This window comes from Strix aluco, chromosome Z, assembly GCF_031877795.1.
Source record: "Strix aluco isolate bStrAlu1 chromosome Z, bStrAlu1.hap1, whole genome shotgun sequence".
Lineage (NCBI taxonomy): Eukaryota > Metazoa > Chordata > Aves > Strigiformes > Strigidae > Strix > Strix aluco.
Window position 1 is genome coordinate 17,646,898 of NC_133971.1, and position 17,351 is coordinate 17,664,248.

General features: G+C 39.7%; 1 protein-coding gene across 8 annotated transcripts in view; it reads left to right on the forward strand.

Moving 5' to 3' along the window:
* The window catches only part of TDRD7 (tudor domain containing 7), a 53,184-nt gene extending 39,652 nt beyond the window's left edge, over nucleotides 1–13,532 (forward strand). For 5 of the 8 annotated variants that reach the window (XM_074813792.1, XM_074813793.1, XM_074813791.1 and 2 more), the window contains 10 exons: nucleotides 2,409–2,595; nucleotides 4,190–4,301; nucleotides 5,162–5,364; nucleotides 5,511–5,645; nucleotides 7,823–7,906; nucleotides 8,068–8,202; nucleotides 8,542–8,652; nucleotides 9,891–10,381; nucleotides 10,698–10,858; nucleotides 13,038–13,532. In XM_074813792.1, coding sequence (XP_074669893.1) covers nucleotides 2,409–2,595; nucleotides 4,190–4,301; nucleotides 5,162–5,364; nucleotides 5,511–5,645; nucleotides 7,823–7,906; nucleotides 8,068–8,202; nucleotides 8,542–8,652; nucleotides 9,891–10,381; nucleotides 10,698–10,858; nucleotides 13,038–13,258 — 1,840 coding nt within the window. In that variant the 3' untranslated portion in view covers nucleotides 13,259–13,532. The remainder of the gene's footprint in view (nucleotides 1–2,408; nucleotides 2,596–4,189; nucleotides 4,302–5,161; nucleotides 5,365–5,510; nucleotides 5,646–7,822; nucleotides 7,907–8,067; nucleotides 8,203–8,541; nucleotides 8,653–9,890; nucleotides 10,382–10,697; nucleotides 10,859–13,037) is intronic. The other 3 variants (XM_074813794.1, XM_074813796.1, XM_074813799.1) reach the window with 3 other exon arrangements.
* The last annotated feature ends 3,819 nt before the right edge of the window (nucleotides 13,533–17,351 follow it).

Genomic DNA, 17,351 nt, shown 5'->3' on the forward strand with positions numbered 1-17,351 from the left:
TGTTTTATATTGGGAAGAACAGGAACATATTACCTGTCTCTTACTTCCAGCTTGCTATGCAGGTGGGACTTAACTCTGCAAAACTTTTTCCTTCTCACTGTACACCTTTTAATCCTGGCAGCATTGATAACTTGCTGATATGTGGAGTAAAAAATCTTAGCTTTCTCATCTGTTATTTTAAGGATTATTTGGGGAAATGCTTCAAGTCCTGTGGATTGAACTACTGTATGACATTGATGAGCTCAGGGTGATGATGTTAAAATTTCTATAAAGCAGCAGTTCCCAAATTTTGGACCATGGTTCTTCGACAATATTAATTTGTCAGCTCTGTGAAGGTACATGGTAGTGATTAGTGGTTTCTTGGCCCTAGATACAGAAATTACTACTTAGGGTTGTCTATGTACTTCATGGGCAAGGTCATTTATCTTCAAGATGAAACTAGCCCTGAAAGGAGTAGGTTTTTTGCCATGACAAGAAAATGTTCATGTAGACGTATAGGAAGGAAACAACGCATGGAATTACCCTTCCCATGCGTGTGCTAACAGTCACTTTCTCCACATCTACACAAGAAGTGTGTAGCAGCCATTGGTTGATGTTGATTTTGCAGGATCAATAAAATCAAGATTCCTCTTTCTATCTTGAAGATGGAGCAATATCTCTTTACTTTCTTGGTATGTGGCTAAGTGTTGTTTGGCTGAAACCTTTCAACTGCAGTACTAATTAAAACAAAGCTGGAAGGTTGGTGCTATTTCAATTTTGAGTGGTACAGTTCTGTAAGAATTCTGAGGAAATCAGAATGAAAGTGAGGCGATAGAAACACTGCTAGATATTTGCTACTATACGTCTAAAACAGTATTATTGAAGGCAGAGTTGATATGCTAGGTGCTACAATTGAATTCTCACAAGAAATAATTAACTATCACCTTTTACTCTCAACAACTTCGAGTTTCTGTGCTACAGTTCAGATACTGTTTTCTGCTTCTTTTATCTTTTTGAGTAGACAAAGTATAGCTTGTTTCACTATGGAAGCATACCCCTCTGTTCCTTTCACAATGAAGTAGTAAGCTTTACTTCACATGTGAATTGGTTCCAGTTGAGACTAAGAATTTTGCTGAATGAGCACTTTCAGTGTCTGTCCACTTGCACATAGATTAGTCTCTAACACAATTCTTTGAGATTGCTTTCCAAGATGCTTTTCTGAAAAATCTGAAAAATGATTTTTCAGTTGGCTGTGAGCAGCCAAAAACATCTTCAGTATGATGCTCACCTATTACCAGAAACAGTGAGGCATGAAATTCTCTAAGATTCTTCTAATTTCTGTTAAGATATTCCTACTGTCTGTTAAGTATATTTATGAAACTGTTAAGAAAATTTTAAGTAGCACATACATGACTGTTGCCCCACTCCATGTCCATTATGAAGTAGAGGAGTGCTTGCATAGAAACTAAAGGGCTGTCATTCTGAAAAGCAATATATAACTGGATGGTGAGGTAGCAGGCTGTCTTTAGGAAAATGAGGGTTCCCTGGAATGTGAGATTTAACTTAATCTTTATATCAAAGTTAGCATAGTACGTCATAGTACAGTATCTGCAGTAATACTGGGCATATAGCAGACCTTCAGAATAAACCTGGATTTTTATAGGATGAAAATATAACCTGGATTTTTGTAGGATGAAAACCTAAACTGTGTGGTAGAAATGAGCAGTATTAATCACTCTATGAACAAGTTAAAACAGTAGCTATTAATACAAATTAGGGAATAAGTTTTCCTTTTGTTTGCTCTGATCTGACTTATTTCTGAAGCACTCAGAACATCCCATTTTGAGTTTTCAGTAAATTTATATACTTTATGAAAGAGTATCTATGCAACTGCTTCAGTATGAACCATTACATCAGCAGCCTAATATCAGGTTTGTTCTGAAGGCTGAGAGTAAACAGCACATGGTTTGACATCTGATTTGTAAAGTTATTTTAGATGCCTTAGTTTTGATGAACCTTAGTGAAAAGCTGAGTAAGCTTGTGGTTTTTAATGACCAATTAACATCAGAGATGACATATTAGTTCTTTTTTATACTTGGTCCCAGATACTGCGCTGCACTTGTGGTCAAGCTGGTCTACATGATTGTAATAATCAAGTAAGAGGTCTTACTAAAAAAACAGTTGAGCGTGTTAGATTATACACTGCTGGACCACATCTAGCTGTCAACAAAAGTACTAAATTTTATGTCAGTTGCTTTTCTATAGCCCTGTTAACGGGGAAAGAGTTTGGTTACTGATGTGCTTAGAAAATGTATATATCCATAATTTACTCGTATTCATATATGCATAAAAATGTTCTTAGTTTTTAATTCAGCTTTTTGAAGTTGCATCCTAACTCTTGTGGTGGTTTTTTTTGTAAAATACTGTAGGTATGTAGGCAAAGATTATTCTTCTGCCCAGGAACAAATGGAAGATGACATGAAAGCATACTATAGTCAGAACAGTACAGTGTCACTAGCTCAATCTCTGAGCGTTGAGCAACTTGTTGCAGTACATGCTGAAGAAGATGCCTGGTTGCGTGCTCGGATAATTTCTCTCGAAGACAACAGAATAAAGGCAAGCAATTACTTCTTTTGGCACTTGGAGGAAGGCTTGAAATAATCTTGGTTTTTAGATAGTCGATTCCTAAATATGCTACACTGGCATTCTTTCCTTTCTTGCCCTGAAGTAGTTCTATTTTCAGTTGTATGAGAAATTAGGACTTTTTTTGAAGTTATGTGATTGCCAAAATTAAATGGTCTTTCAGGTTTTTTTCCATAAGTAGTTTGAGTTTGGGGGTTTTGTTTTGTACTGAAAATGTACCTCTGACAGTCTAGGAGGAATGGGTGTGGTAGCACTATTTGGTGTGGGACAGAGAAAGGGAAAGGGAAAAACAAAATTCGCTTGCTCATAGATCATATTGTACTGAAATATCTATTACATGCACTAAATAGCAAGACAATGAGAAGGATATACGTGTGTTCCCTTCCAGGCAGATCTAGTATTCTGGGAGCCGTTTGTAGCATGCATTTTAGTTAAACCCCTTTGAGATTATTTTAACTCTTCTGTTAAACTTTTCCTGGGCCAAGCAGACTCTTCTTGCCATCGGCAATGAAACTAGAACATATGATAGAAATGTAAAAAAAGTTTCAAACATCTCAATTATTTCTTGCCTAGTCAAACATTAATGATATCTTTTTATTTTTTGTTTCTTCACCCAGTTAGGTGACTTTTTACCCAGGTCTGCTTAACATACTTCTAAAGTTGATCCATTTCATAAACATTTAAATAACACATGTATTAAAACTGAGGTTTTTCTGAAAGTTAGTGTGATACCCTTCAGCTGAAATTTGGAGGGGGATGTCAGAACTTGATTTTGTGAAAGATTGTTGGGTTTAGAGTAGTTGCAAGGACCCTGGTAGCAAGCTTGCCTCTAATTTCTCTCTAGCTAGAGCTATCAGCCAAATAAGGCTACTGCTTTATCGCAACATTTGCTGATTATCCTCTGACACAGTGTTCAGACTCCCTTCTCAGTGTTTGGTGTGCAGACATTTTGCATGGTAGAGTTTAGAACAAGAGTTGTAAAAAGTCCTGTCAAAGCCTTCTTTCTCTCACTTTGGCTCCAATTGCTTGTTGCCAATCAGCAGTTTTCCTACTAGTCTCCTGCACTGACTGGTATTTGTATCAAAGTTACTATAAGCATAAATCAAAATGATTCTCTTAATGCTGTAAAAAGAAAAGGCATTTGTTTCTGTGGTGTTTGACTTTCCAACACTTCAAAACTTTACAATTTGTGGTATTTTGACTTTACAACACTTTCAAAACTTTACAAATAAAAATTGCTGCTTTATTACCTTTCTTCATGTATTTTGGTGTAATATGTGCCGAGTCCTTCCAGCACTGTTCCTGTTAAGAGTTGAGATTCTGTGGAACAGTTGGAGAGGATGGTTTTACAGAGATCTTGAGATCTTGAGAAGGTGGCTTTCCCTGAAAACTCTGAACATTCAAGCAGTGAAATAAATGGCATTATATAATACTAAATTAGTGAAAAGTGATTTGTCTGGGGCTGCACAGAGAATGTGGTAACTGAATATATTTTCCCTAGACTCAAGAAAACATATTGACAATTGTATTCATGATCTTCTGCTTTTATTCCCTTTTCTACTATCAGGTATGCTATGTTGATCATGGCTTCAGTGAGTTTGTTGAAAGCAACAGTGTGTACAAACTACAGAAACAGTTCCATTCACTTCCATTTCAAGCTGCAAAGTGTAAACTGGCAGGTAAGAGAAAGCCAGTGTTGACTATACAGCTTGCTGTTCACGATTTTTGGATTGAAGCGTCTCAGTTTGGGAGTTTTGGTCCTTGTTTGCAATAACTCTCTTTATGTTAGATTTTGTCCAAGACAGCTAGCCTAAGCAGACACTGGTAGGCATGGAAAGAAGGAAGGACGTGCAGGAGAACTTTATAGAGAAACTTTGGTATTAGAAGACCTTGATATCTAGACCTTGATACTGTATGGAGCTTAGTTGTCTCTGCAATTAGCTTAGATGTCTTTGTTGGTTTAAGATATGCAAGCCTAAAGAAATATAAGGAAATGTTTGCTGCTGTGTGAAGCAATGTATTAGCACAACTCCTTTTTCCACAAATGAGGCACATTTGTTGTGGTCAGGTCAGGCAGTATTCGTAAATGTGATCCTATTTAGCTATTGTAAAGTGATCCTTCCTCTTTCAGTACTTGCACACTTGCGGACTTCCTAAGCTCTGTTGGGAATTATTTACCTTCCTAAAGCTGGTAGGCATTTCTAACTTTTAAAAAATATTTTATTTTAAATATATAAAATTGCCATGAATGAGCACTTTTGGTTGGTTGTTTTTTTAATACTCGGGTGCATTCCTTTTTTTCTCTACACATTTGCCTTGACTCTTTCTGAAGAGTCTTTCTGAAGGATCTTTTTCTTTTATTTTCTCCCCCCCACCCCCTAAGATGGCTTTCTGTGTTAAAAAAGGTAGAAATTAAGCAGAATGCAAGTAGGGCTGCTACATCCTGATTCTTTGAAAGATTCCTGTTGCGAACACGGACCTGGTTGTTATTTTTCCCTTTGAATATGGTGATACATAAAAAGTATGGTTTGTCTTACAGGACTGGAAGTCTTCTGTGATGATCCTGTCCTAGTAAAGGCTGTGGAATCACAGACATGCTCCAAGATATTTGCTGTGGAAATATTGGAAAAGAGTGATATTCCTCTTCTTGTTCTCTATGACACTTCCGGAGAAGACGATATCAACATCAATGCTACTTGTCTGAAGGCACTGTATGACAAGTCCCTGGAACTGCACTTACAGGTACCATTTTCCTGTTTCCTTCTTAGTTCATTAAAAATTATTGACTGCTAAGGTCTTGGATGGACAAAAAACAGTACTCAGAAATTTGGTAAGTTGGTGTGTGTGGTTTTTTCCCCCCCTTTCTTGTCAAAATCTTACCATTGCAGGCAGATGCACTATATACAAATGTCAGAGTAACCAGTGTTTTCTCTGATGGAAGCCTGTATTGCCAAGTGCCATCTAAAGGCTTGTCAAGACTTTCCGAAATCTTGCAGAAACTAGAAGACTACTTCCATTACAAGGTAGGTTCTATGGTGAGAGAAGTGGCAAAGTCATGTAACCTTTCTTCAGAGTGTACCTATCATTTTCCTTGCACATAAGTTCAAGTTTCTGAGGTAGCCATAGACTATTCAAAAAGGCTATAAATTCTCTTCCTATTTTTTTGGGGGTGCATCCTTCAGCATGAAGAGTGTCTTTTGATGCTTTCTTGCTCACAAGCTGTCTCTAAGGCTTCAGTAACTACCTATAACTTTCCTTGGATGGTTAGAACAGTAACAATATGGCTCATAATAGGAAGCTTCTAATGAAAACTGCATCAGATTGGTATAAAGCCTGTTGAGATACTGCCATATGTTTTTTTCTGGAAGTTTTACTTACATGATGGCATTCTGTGTGAGCTGGCACAAGCAGGACGCAGGAATAACCACAAAAACTATGGATGAAATGAAAGAGTAAATTTATTCCTGTTATCTCATGACCCGAGAGCTCTCCACAGCAACACCTGGGCAGAGACATGCAAGCAAAGATGCAGACACCACAGAGCTTGGTTTTGGCTAGTCAGGGAAAGGAGAAGGGAAAAAAAAAGATCTTGGGCCTGCTGCTTTTGTGTGTATATATCCGGGATTTTCACAGGCGTAATTTTCCACTGCTTTGATCTTTCCCACAGCAGGGCAGGGATCTCAAGGATGTTCAATAAGGTGCCTCTGAGTTTCTCACAGGCCTATGTTACCTAAACACAGATATTCTACCCATCAAACACACAGGGCTAAGCAACAATTAGTGTGATAATATGTGTTTTTCGACACCCCCAGCTGCAAGTGACTTGAGCATGTTTACAATCCTCCTCGCCAATCTTCCGTTGTATTCCCAGGAGTTCAGGTGTGTAAACAGCCTGGCCCACAGCACACCATGCAAAGTGACAATAAAAGCAATGTAAACAAGGTCTGTTCTTTTTAGCTTTGCTTCCTTGGAGGTTCTATGGCTTTGGTCTGATCTGCTATCTATCTTGTCCTTGTACCCTTAGCTTTTGAATAATGTGGCTAATTTCAACTAGAACTGATATACAGGAGGCATTTTCAAAAGTCTTATGTTGCCTTAAAATAGGCATGTGGCAGAGGAGTCTGACATTCCACTGGCCATTTACAGACACATCCAACAACCCTTACTAGACTCAAGAGAATTTATACAAAAGAAAAGAAATCTTAAGAGAATCTAATTTGTTCAACATTCAGCTGAGCCTTAGAGAATCAAACCATGAAATGCAGATCCTTGAAGGTCCTGTTAGAACTGCTGCTTGTGAAACTACTCTGTCAAAGTGTTTTTAGGTGTAGAAGTTGAACTTTAGACTTATTGTGGAGCACACACCATCTGGAAATACTTTATATGGAACATGTCTCAGTTACCAAGATTCAGTTTCAAGCGAGCTAAACACTGGAGGAAAGCATACAGAACCCTGAAAGGTTTAGCAACACAAAGGCAGGCAGCCAGGCAGGTATTTCAAAAGTTCAGATTTTCTGGACAGAGTGTATGTTAGGTTGCTGTAGCTATCAACGAGACCTTGACATTCAGAATCTTTTAATATCAATCTGTATATGAGGGGTAAAATAAGCAATCCTGGCTTTGCAGCTTGTCTTGAGAGTTTTTATTTTGCCTGAGAATCTAAACAAACTGAGGTGTTGATGGGTCTTCAAATGGAGTTTCTTCAATGCTTTTTATAGTGTAGCCACTGTCTTGTTATTTAGGATCATCATGGTGAATGTCACCCCCCTGAGACTTTCATTTGAGGCAGTAGTAAATTTGTTTTGTTAAGTATCTCACCAAATGATGTGTTCTAGAACATGAAGGCAGGAGCTTCTTCAGTTGTCTGTCACAGCTCTAAACTGCTCTTGCTTTTCAGAACATTAAAGTAATCGTGGGTGATTTCATATTCTGTGTTTCCAAATGTGGCTTTTTTCCCCTGGCACTTTATATTCTCTCAGTTTCCCTGTAAGATACACAGCTTGAAATTAAAGCTTTACCAATTGGGGAAGCTTAAAACAACATGGTAAGAAATGCTCCTGAGGCTGGAAAGAGACTTTGTGTTTGAAACAGACTTTTGCTTCTCAGAACTGTTTATTTCATGTGTGGCTTTTGAAATGGTTAGTTGAGTGCCAGATTGTAATAGCTCCACGCTTTTTAACTTCTGCTTTTGTATTTGCAGCAGACACCTGAGTTTAATGTATCGCTGCCTTTCTGTGGCAAAATCTGCTTGTTTCCTTCTAAAGGAAGATGGGCACGTGTAGAGGTAAGAAGTATTCAAAAACATCTACATTTTTCCCACATAGAAATGGCTGTTCTTTTTGTTCAGCTAAATCTGAATCCTTAGTTTCTGTGAAACTTGTGATAGTGTATGTGTCACTGTTGTGTTTTTAACCACAAAATTAGCCTCTTGCTTTCTTCTTTCAGATAAGAATTATTCACACTAGACGGGCACTTGATGTGCAGTTCTTGGATACTGGAACAGTTGCAACTGTAAAAGTATCAGAGCTTAGAGAAATCCCACCACAATTCCTGAGAGAAGTAATTGCAATACCTCCTCAGGTATAAAGACATGTTAAAGCTAACCTATGTTAGATCTCTTGGCAGTGTTTGTAGTGCTGGTACTTCAAGGATTATGTAATGAAATTTTGTTTTGTTTAATAGCATTCAGCATTGGAGTGTATTTCATTGTTCATCTTTGCCTGAAATAAATCATAATGTAGTCCTATGTTATCAACAGAATGTTGTGTGTGTGTAATGGTACTAGTTTTGCATGTTCCTCTGTTTGTTTGTCATACATTGTTGAATCTGTCAGCATCAATGAAGTTTCTGTGAATAGGAATTTGTGGACTAGTCTCCATATTAGTAAATTATACCTTATATACTTGATTCTGTTCTTAGGCTATAAAATGCTGCCTAGCAGATCTGCCTCCTAACACTGGCATGTGGACTCCAGATGCTGTACTGTGGCTGAGAGACACTGTAATGAATTGTCCTGAATTTAGCATGAAGGTAAATAGGCAAAATGCCTATGTGACTTGAAATCCACAGGCGTGTGGAAAGAGCATTGAAAGAACAACTCTAGAAGCTTAACCACTCATCAAACTTGATTTTTGATAAAGAAGTTTAGAAGTTTGTAGCTAGCTCTTGGATATAAATTCTATACAAAATCATTTTCTTAGGATATTTGGCATAAAATTTACTTGCTTAAGCCTGTTGGAAGCTTCTCTTTTCCCCTCAAGAATTTAACAGCTTTCACATTAGCCTTTCACATTTTGCTGTCCCAGTCCAAATATGCAGCTAGAGTTATTTTACCAACTGATAAGAAAGAAACACAGTTGCTAATGTTTCACCACATGAAAAGATAAAACTGTTGAGTTAATCTTGAAGTATCTTATGCCTCTTATGAGCATAGCTTTTTGTCCTTCTGGCCTTAGAAAGCAGCTTTATTTTTTGTTTGCTTTTTCTAATCCAGTGTAATTTAGTATATGCTATTGTATACTTAGAACTTCTGTTATCTTTGACATAAAATTATTTCCACTTGCAGTGTATCCTGTCCAGTTTAATTAACTGAAAACACCCTTCTAAAGGAAATCTATTACTAGCTACAGACTACATAAAGCTGATTTCCTCTTAAAAATTTGATTTCAGATACTGTCACAGCACTTGTTCCTTTATTTTTTTGCTTGCTTTAACACTGGAGACCATATAGTTAAAACATAGCTCCTCTAGTCTGGGACTTATGACTGTTGAATGTGGCTTTTCTAAACATCCTCTTCCAAGATAGTTTGAGTTTGGTACTAATTTTTGCTTGATTAAATAACAGTTTCCACTTTAATTGTGGAAAGTTTTTATTCCTGGCTAGGAAAACCAGCAGAAAAATCTGTGAAGAAATGTTATATACTTTGTCAAATTAAAATTTCAGTGCTTTACTATCAATAACGCTAGCATATCTGATGTTAAATAGGAAGTATTTTTATGACAGTGGTTGAAAATTATGCATGATACAAACCCGGAAGCTTTACATTAGTGGGGTAGCTGCAAATGCTCTTTTTAGCTGCTTACTGTGAGTTGCTTACTATCCAACAACTTCATTAACATATTTGAGAGAACCTTGAAAATGCTTCTGTGCATATAGAATGCAATGAACTGTTGCTGCTTTTCTGTTAAAGGTTTTAGTCTCCTGTACAAAATCGGATGTGCTTTTAATAGTTCTTAACTGGAAGTTAAACTGTATTTTGTTTTCCAAGGTGGTTAAACAGGATGGTTCAAAGGCGATTGCACACGTTTACTTGTTTGCTCCAGAGAATTTCCCAGACATGGATCATAGCGTCAATCAAAAGATCAAAAATGCAGACTTGTGGAAGCATCAGAAAGATGTTTTCTTAAGTGTTACAGCCAGTGGGACTACCTCCACAAAAGTGACAAGTGATGCTGTTTCAGCTCTACGGTTAACTAGTGGAAGGCTAGAGAAGAGTTTCTCTGATTCATCCAGAGAACTCAGCAGTGCAGTGTCCACCATTGATATGCCTCCACCTCTACCCTTGTCAAAGACTGGTGAGCTCATGGATGTCTATGTCTCGGTCGCCTGCCATCCAGGTCACTTTATTCTCCAGCCTTGGAAAGAGCTACATAATCTGGAAGCCCTAATGGAAGAAATGATCTTGTACTACAGCAGGGCAGAAGAGAAACCTGTGAACATTGAAAAAAACAAGCTGTATGCAGCTAAAATTGAAAATCAGTAAGTACATACTTTGTATTGTACAAATCTTTGAAGGCAAGCTTAGCTCTGCTAAGCTAGGCAAGCCTAGGTGTGCTTTGTCTGCATTGTTAACAAGGTGGCAGATGTCCAGTGATGTCTGAGAGATTAAGGGAGTAAATGAGGTTGTAGTCTCTTCATGCTTCCAGATTGTAGTTGGAAGAGTTGACTTCTATTCAGGTAATACCAGATCTAGGAAGCCTGAGACATGTTGGTTAAGATCTTTTGGTCGTGTATTATTTTTCTGGTGCCTTGACAGCATGTTCAGATTGACTATTCTTTTTCTCCCCCTTTTTAGGTGGTACAGGGTCATAATAAAAGGAATTCTTAGAAATGGGTTTTTGTCAGTATATGAGCTCGACTATGGTAAACATGAATTTGTCAGCATAGAGAAAGTACAGCCACTCATGGATACATTTAGAAAACTACCTTTCCAAGCTATAACAGCTCAGCTTGCAGGTAGGTAGTAAGCATTTACAAATCAGTGGGGATACCAAATGAATAGAAATGTAAAGTGGACAAAGCCAAAGGTTAGTGATGTGATTGATTTTTAATAAAGTAAGCATGTACCTGCTTGCAAAAACATACTTAATGCATGCATGTTTATGTCATCAAAGTAGCTCTGCTTTTCTTCTTGACATCTTGACATAGGTGGTGATGGTTCTGTTTTATTTTAATGCAGCACTTTTAGTTACTATGTATAAAACTGAAGGTTGCTTACACTTTCCCAGCAGCTGCTTTTCATTGTCAAAAATATTTATCATTTAATATGTGTGATGTCTAATATGCAAAGGACATAAGGAAATCAAAACTAAATTGTTTTTGGATCCTTAAACATAGCCCATTATGAAGTGTGAAAGTTCTGATATATCTGTTGATAAGAGTTTATGATCTGATTATCCTAATCTGCATAAAGCTAGGAACTAAATGCTGAGTTTCTGGGGAAGTTTTTCTTACATATCTTGCCCCTATTGTAATTTACTGTTTTCTGCTGCGTATTTGGAATCCACAGTTGCCTGAAATATATTGGTGTTCTCAAACAAACTCCACAAGGGGGGGGGCTTTCAACAGTCTTAAGTAAGATTAAATTCCTTGAGAATATGGGGCGTAGAGAGTGTGCATACATTTGATCATAGAATGAAAAAAAAAACCAAACTTGATCTCTTCTTGCTTTCCGAATTTTTCTTTCATTTCTGCATTGCTTTCAGGTGTATGCGTCTCTTCTTATTCAGCTGCTACTTTCTGCCACAGTTTGGTCAGCACTAGTGTAGACTTCAGTTACAGAATACGCTTGTCTGAAGTGACAGTCTGCAGAGTTGGTGCTCTGGTCCTAGGCTACCTTCTGTGGATCTGCTTTCCCGCAAAGCCTCAGTGTGACCTGGGGGGTTGCTTTAAACTAGTGATGGTGGTTGTGTTACCGACAGGCTGGGGTCCTAGGAGGGCAGTGCTGAAATGAAGCTGATTTCTATCTGTGTCTGTCTACTGGGGTAGTACAGGATCCAGCTGAGCAAGCCTGCAAGTCATACAATTTTCCTGCTTCACAGAATCCCAAGTACCTAGTTAAGTTGGCCTCTGAGCTGCTTCATATTGTCAGATCAGGCCAGCTGAGCCCAAAAGACTGGTAACTATTGTCTTGCTATTCTTCCACTTTTTTCTCTCTCTGCTACCTCTCAGTCTCTGGTCTATTTCCTTGTAAAATCCCATTTGCTTCCCCACCAGCCTTTCCTAGTGTTAATTACCCTTCTTAACTGCTGATGGTCTGTTAACTTCTCCTTGGATCTGTAACCTGCAGGGAGCTGTGTTCCTGTGTTGTCCTGTCCTGTCAGCATCAAGCTGCTGCTAGTAGTAAAAGCAAAGTGTTGTCACTTTGCTGTTTTGCTTGTTTTACCCATAAGTTGTTGCTTGGGTATTCATGCACAGTATTTGAGCCCCATGTGTCTAGATGCTGTACACCAGCGGTGTTCTGGGGAGACTGAATTCCAAGTCTGCAGGAGCCCCTTCTTTCTTGGTGTGTTACAGCCATATTCAAAAACCTGTCTGGGTTCTAGCATCACATCCATCAGCAGACTTGACTTTGTGGGATGCTGCTCTCAAAAAAATAGCGGAAGTTGTGAGGCATTTAGGTAGCATTTCTCTTTGTTTCTGCTCTCTGCAGATCTAGTTTGGGAGATGTTTTAGTAGCTAATGCTGCTTTGAGGTGAAGAAAATTTAATCTAAAGCAAGGCCAACAGGACAAATAATTTCAGCAGCCTCAGGCAGAAGACAAAGAAATAAGTTTGTTTTGAAAGGACCTTTAGTTTCCTTTTAGTCATGTTTCCTAACATGCCTTGATCATGCATGGCAGCTGATATACTTTGAATTACTCAATGAGTCAGTGCATTTGCCTTTCACTTCTGCAAACTTTTCCATATCTTTAGACTTCAAGAAAAAATAAATGGCCTAGTCTCTGTAATAATTAAGCTTGTTTGTGTGGGAGATGAGTGAGCTTGTGTTTCTTTTCTAGAGTTAAGCTGCATACAGTAGTACTTGAACATCTGTTTCTCAAGTATTTAAACTCCTCCCACTTCTTTATAAACTTAATCATTCAGATTGGTCTAGTCTATAAATGACCTTCTATTTTGCTTTACATTTGTCCTAGGAGTGAAAAGCCAGCAGTGGTCAGAAGAGGCATCAATAGTGTTTCGGAATCTTGTAGAGAAGAAACCCTTGGTGGCACAGATACAGTCAGTTAATGAAAGCACTAACTCTTGGGATCGAAAAATAGTGACTTTTCTCGTGGACACATCTCTTCCAGATACTGATATATGGATTCATGATTTTGTGTCTCAAAGTCTTGTGGAATTTTCAAAGGATGATTAATCACCACTTCTTGAATGTAGCAGCTCAGATTCTTTAGCAATAAAATAAGTAACAGGCTTTGAAGAGAAATATAACTACTATATGGCCTTGGAGACTTAAAGGTGATAAAATTGAAAAATCTGTGTTCTGTGAAAAGGGTTTGTTTAACAAGTTTGGATTCTGTTGATTTCAGTTGACTTCCTGAAAATCTGCACTTTGTTTACCATTGTAATGCTAGAATGTTTGGGTGAAAATATTAAAAAAGCCATTTATCAATAAAACAATGTTTACTTTTGTTCTTGTGATCTTTCCCTAATTTGGGGGGATTTTTATCTCAGAGCTATTACTCAGAGCTGTCCCTTCTTCTTTAACGAGCATTTTGGGAAACATGGAAGCAGTCCTCAATATTTCTGCATTTAGTGTCAGAGACATGCATTATTGGTGGACTTTTCCCCCTTCCTTAACTTTATAAAAGTTGAATAGTTGAAAGTGCCTTGTTTGGGAGAGTGCATTTGCGGGGCTTAACTTCACGTGTTTACTAGTCTGCCTGCTGTTCTTTAGCAATGATACCACTTCTCTGAATTCTCTGCTCCCCTCCTCACTCCACCCCACCAACCAGTTGCTAAATTCAGTGCATTCCTTTCCCTCTTTTTGATAGCTCATTTTCATGTATGCTTCTGAGAAACTTTCAAGGACGGCTGCTCCCTGGAGACAGGAGCAAGCAGTGTCCTATAAAGCATGTGGACTGGTGCTTAAAGTCCTCTGAACACAGTATTTTTGGCCTATTTCAGAGCCTACTTTATTTTTGGCCTTAGAAACATTTAGAGGAGGTGTAGACATGATTGTTCAGAGTCTGCTACCTAGATTTGAGTTTGCTTGCCATAGTCCCTTAAGATTGTTAAACACAGTATTAAAGCTTTCCAAAGTGATTGCCAGCAGAAGGAATTTTTCTGCTGCACATAGCTATATAGTCTTTCTAGTAATACACAAGCTAAGCTAAGAAATTCTGCCAGCATGCTGTCTGCACGGGTAAAGGAGACTGGACAGAAAGGGAACCATGAGTTGAAACGTGCAGAATATACGTAATATTAGGATGGGAGAAAGAAAATGCATACAAGTATTCTGAGTAAACAAGCTGTTTAAGCATGTAAGACATTTTGCACCTTCTTAGTCTAATTCTGGTGTAGGTCTGAGCTAAGCAGCAAGGAGGCCTCCTGGAAGTCTGATAATTTCACAGAATTTCACAGAATCGTCTAGGTTGGAAAAGACCTTGAAGATCATCCAGTCCAACCATTGACCTAACACTGACAGTTTCCAACTACACCAGATCCCTCAGCGCTAAGTCAACTTTACTCTTAAACACCTCCAGGGATGGGGACTCCACCACCTCCCTGGGCAGCACATTCCAACACCTAACAACCCGTTCTGTAAAGAAATGCTTCCTAATATCCAGTCTAAACCTTCTCTGGTGCAACTTGAGGCCATTCCCTCTTGTCCTATTGCTCATTACTTGGCTAAAGAGACTCATCCCCAGTTCTCTGCAACCTCCTTTCAGGTAGCTGTAGAGGGCGATGAGGTCTCCCCTCAGCCTCCTCTTCTCCAGACTAAACAACTCCAGTTCCCTCAGCCGCTCCTCGTACAACATGTGCTCCAGACCCTGCACCAGCTTCGCTGCCCTTCTCTGGACACGCTCGAGTAATTCAATGTCCTTTTTGTAGTGAGGGGCCCAAAACTGAACACAGTCATCGAGGTGCGGCCTCACCAGTGCCGAGTACAGGGGTAAGATCCCTTCCCTGTCCCTGCTGGCCACACTATTTCTGATACAAGCCAGGATGCCATTGGAACTTCTTGGCCACCTGGGCACACTGCTGGCTCATGTTCAGCCAGCTGTCAATCAACACCCCCAGGTCCCTCTCTGACTGGCAGCTCTCCAGCCACTCCTCCCCAAGCCTGTAGCGCTGCTGGGGGTTGTTGTGGCCCAAGTGCAGCACCCGGCATTTGGCCTTATTGAAACTCCTACAGCTGGCCTTAGCCCATCGCTCCAGCCTGTCCAGGTCTCTCTGCAGAGCCTCCCTACCCTCGAGCAGATCAACACTCCCACCCAACTTGGTGTCGTCTGCAAACTTACTGAGGGTGCACTCGATCCCCTCATCTAGATCATCAATGAAGATGTTAAACAGGAGTGGCCCCAAAACCAAGCCCTGGGGGACACCACTCGTGACCGGCTGCCAACTGGATTTAACTCCGTTCACCACAACTCTTTGGGCCCGGCCATCCAGCCAGTTTTTTACCCAGCAAAGCGTGTGCCCATCCAAGCCACGAGCAGCCAGTTTCGCCAGGAGAATGCTGTGGGAAACGGTGTCAAAGGCCTTACTGAAGTCAAGGCAGACAACATCCACAGCCTTTCCCTCATCCAATAAGCGGGTGGCCCTGTTGTAGAAGGAGATCAGGTTTGTCAGGCAGGACCTGCAAGTGTCTCTCTGGACTGTACACAGGGTATGGCAGAGCCCTTATGAATAGAGCAGGCAGCAATACACTAACAAACTGCTAATCTAATGCAAATTGCTAGTTAACATGGTCCTGTCCATATTAGTATGCTGAGGTGAGACTCTTAAGTGTACTTGTTGAGAGAGAAGTTATGTTAATGCCCGATATTAATATTTTTCCATACCAATTAATTTCTTCTTTCTCTGCTGCCACTACAGAGAAGGTGAAGAATGCAGATGAAGGAATCAGTGTGATGATGTAGCATAAACTTCCATACAGAAGTTTCCTTCTGTGCAGGACTGCTTCTGAGCCTGAAAGTCTGAATGGTGCAGGTCATTAGGATGAGACAAGCACTTTCCCGAGTTCCTGAAGACAGTGAGAGTTTTCCTATTGTCTAAGAGCATATGCTGCCTTCATCTGCAATCTTGCAAAGTTTGGTGGCTTGTTAATTGATAATTGTAATGGCATGTTGTTTTGCTGGAGCTGTTTTGAAGTTTGTGTGGTTGTGTGAGAAATGCCTGTGCTGTGTTTGCATCCTTGGAGGCCTGGGGATCTGCTGTTGGCCAGTAGTTGATTTGCACCTGTGAACTGATGGAGCAGGCTTTGGGACGCTACAGTTGTAGTACTAGGGGAAAGAACCTGACAGATGTTCAAGACACTCAAGATGCTTTTTGAGCTTGTTGTCTGCACCTTCTGGAGTATGCCTCACCTCCTTGGTTGTCAGTGGTGGCTCCAGAGTCTAAAAAGCCTAGATCTGAAGCAAGGACAATATTCATACAGTCTCATGCATTTGCACAGCTCAATACTGGAGTTCACATTGGCTGCTTGGTATGTTGGTAAAACAGAGTGCAGTCCACCTGATCAGCAAACCCAAGAGCACCACTCTCCATGTGATGAACCATTTTATGCATGCATTGAGCATACGCCCAATTACTAATGCAACGCTGTGTTCAGTTCACACGCTGTATCCAGAGGCTACATTGAGATGTCTCACCATCTTCATACCCACTGTACAGTACTACCCCTGTCTGAATTAGCTCCATTACTAGTCCATTACGCTGCAGGTACTCTGCTGGTACTTAGTCACTTACTATTGTCTTCTTACGCTGTCTGTGATTTCAGTTGCAGAGCTATGATTTTACACCTGCTTTTAGTGTTACTTTTTTACCCCACTGACCAGCCTGTAAGATTCTCTGACACATTTGCTAACTGGTATTTGATAGGGCTATTTGAGTACATTTCGTGCTCTGGCTTTGAAAAACATACACGTGCTGGCTGTACACAACATTGAACACTTTGAGTTTGTTGATGTTCCTGATCTATGAAGTAGTTAGCATAATTAGTAGATAGTAGTTAGTCTGCTGTTCCCAGGAGTCATAAGACCTGCCTGCTCTGTGTAAGTTGTTAATTCACATAGAACGCTGCATGGTTTCTAACTGCAGTTTTTCAGCAGTCTGTGTTTGCGGTTTGTTGTGAATGGTCTTTCTGCTTTCATGAATGCATGATGCCTCACCAGGGGTGCTTCCACGCCATGTGTCTGAATTGAGCAGGTGGTGGAATTACTGTTTCACATGATCTTTTCATTCTGACACTCTTAGAAAGGCCTCCTCAGGAATCCTGCATGTAG